Source organism: Aplysia californica, unplaced genomic scaffold, assembly GCF_000002075.1.
Source record: "Aplysia californica isolate F4 #8 unplaced genomic scaffold, AplCal3.0 scaffold00210, whole genome shotgun sequence".
In the NCBI taxonomy this organism is placed as follows: Eukaryota; Metazoa; Mollusca; class Gastropoda; order Aplysiida; family Aplysiidae; genus Aplysia; species Aplysia californica.
The window spans coordinates 39,444-40,444 of record NW_004797480.1 but is presented as its reverse complement, the minus strand read 5'-3'; the positions used below and the strand labels follow the sequence as shown (position 1 = coordinate 40,444).

The window sequence follows — 1,001 nt, the reverse complement described above, 5'->3', positions numbered from 1 at the left end:
GGGGGGAGGATAGGGAGTTTTTTCTTCTTTTGAAATGTGTAATACTGTCTTTGTCCGTCTGTGTGATATTTGAGGTACATTAGTTTCTGACGCTCCGCTTAAAAGCAAGATTTTGTGATATGACCGTTTATTTTTAGACGTACTTAGGGTCACTTCCTCTAAACGTTGCTTGCTTCTATAAAACATGTGGACAGGTAAAGCTTGAAAAGGGGAAATTTTTGCTACAGCCTTCACAGCTTGCATTTAATAATGCAAGTGTAGACAACTGGACCATAGGTGAGACTGCCCCTCACAAAGACCAAAGAATGGGTGGTTGGCGGGTGCTCTTGTGTGATTTGCTTCTTCTTTCCTATCAAACCTCTATTGTCCTTATCTCCCCTTCTCCTTTTCAATGTTTGTTACTCTCTTGTAACGCCTCTAATCTTCTGGCGCTCATATAACCTCATGCAGTTGCGAGCGCCGTAAAACCTCTACTTAAACTAAACAGACCTAGGAGAGGGATACACAGCGTTTTCTCACCCATCCACGCACGGACACATTGAATCAGGGCTGGGCTGTGATTGGGGAGTCATTTAATAAAACAGACATGTTTCATCTCATTATTGGCGAAAGCATCCCCCCCCCTCCCCCCCTCAAGGGAAATGAGAGAAGGTTGTAAGGTTGTATCCTTTCCCCTTTTGCACCGGTTCACGTAAACGTGTGAACGCATGTTTTTGTCCATGCAGGTCGCAGCGGTGGAGGATACGACAACATTGACGACCCCTACCCCAACGTCCACGGCAAGCCCTCAGCCCCGCCCACCTACCAGGAGCCCCCTGCATCAGCCTATCAGAGCCCACCTCCGCCTCAGGCCTCGGTGGCTAGTCAGGGGCAGTCAGAAGCCTAATTCGGCACGGAACATGAGAGAACGGAGAGGAGAGAAAGGAGGAGAAGAGGGAACATACACCATGTATGAGGGGAGAGGAGAGAGAGGAGGGGAAGGTAGATCCGGTGTGAGGGGG

The 1,001-nt window shown here is 48.8% G+C and overlaps 1 protein-coding gene across 1 annotated transcript in view; it reads left to right on the top strand.

Annotated features, from left to right (window-relative positions):
- LOC101848971 (type-1 angiotensin II receptor-associated protein-like) overlaps positions 1-997 on the top strand; it is a gene marked incomplete at its 5' end in the record, with an annotated part of 1,579 nt that extends 582 nt beyond the window's left edge. Inside the window, 1 exon segment of the mRNA XM_005099335.3 lies at positions 726-997. Within this exon segment, the coding sequence (XP_005099392.2) occupies positions 726-886 (161 nt within the window).
- Between the last annotated feature and the right edge of the window lie 4 nt (positions 998-1,001).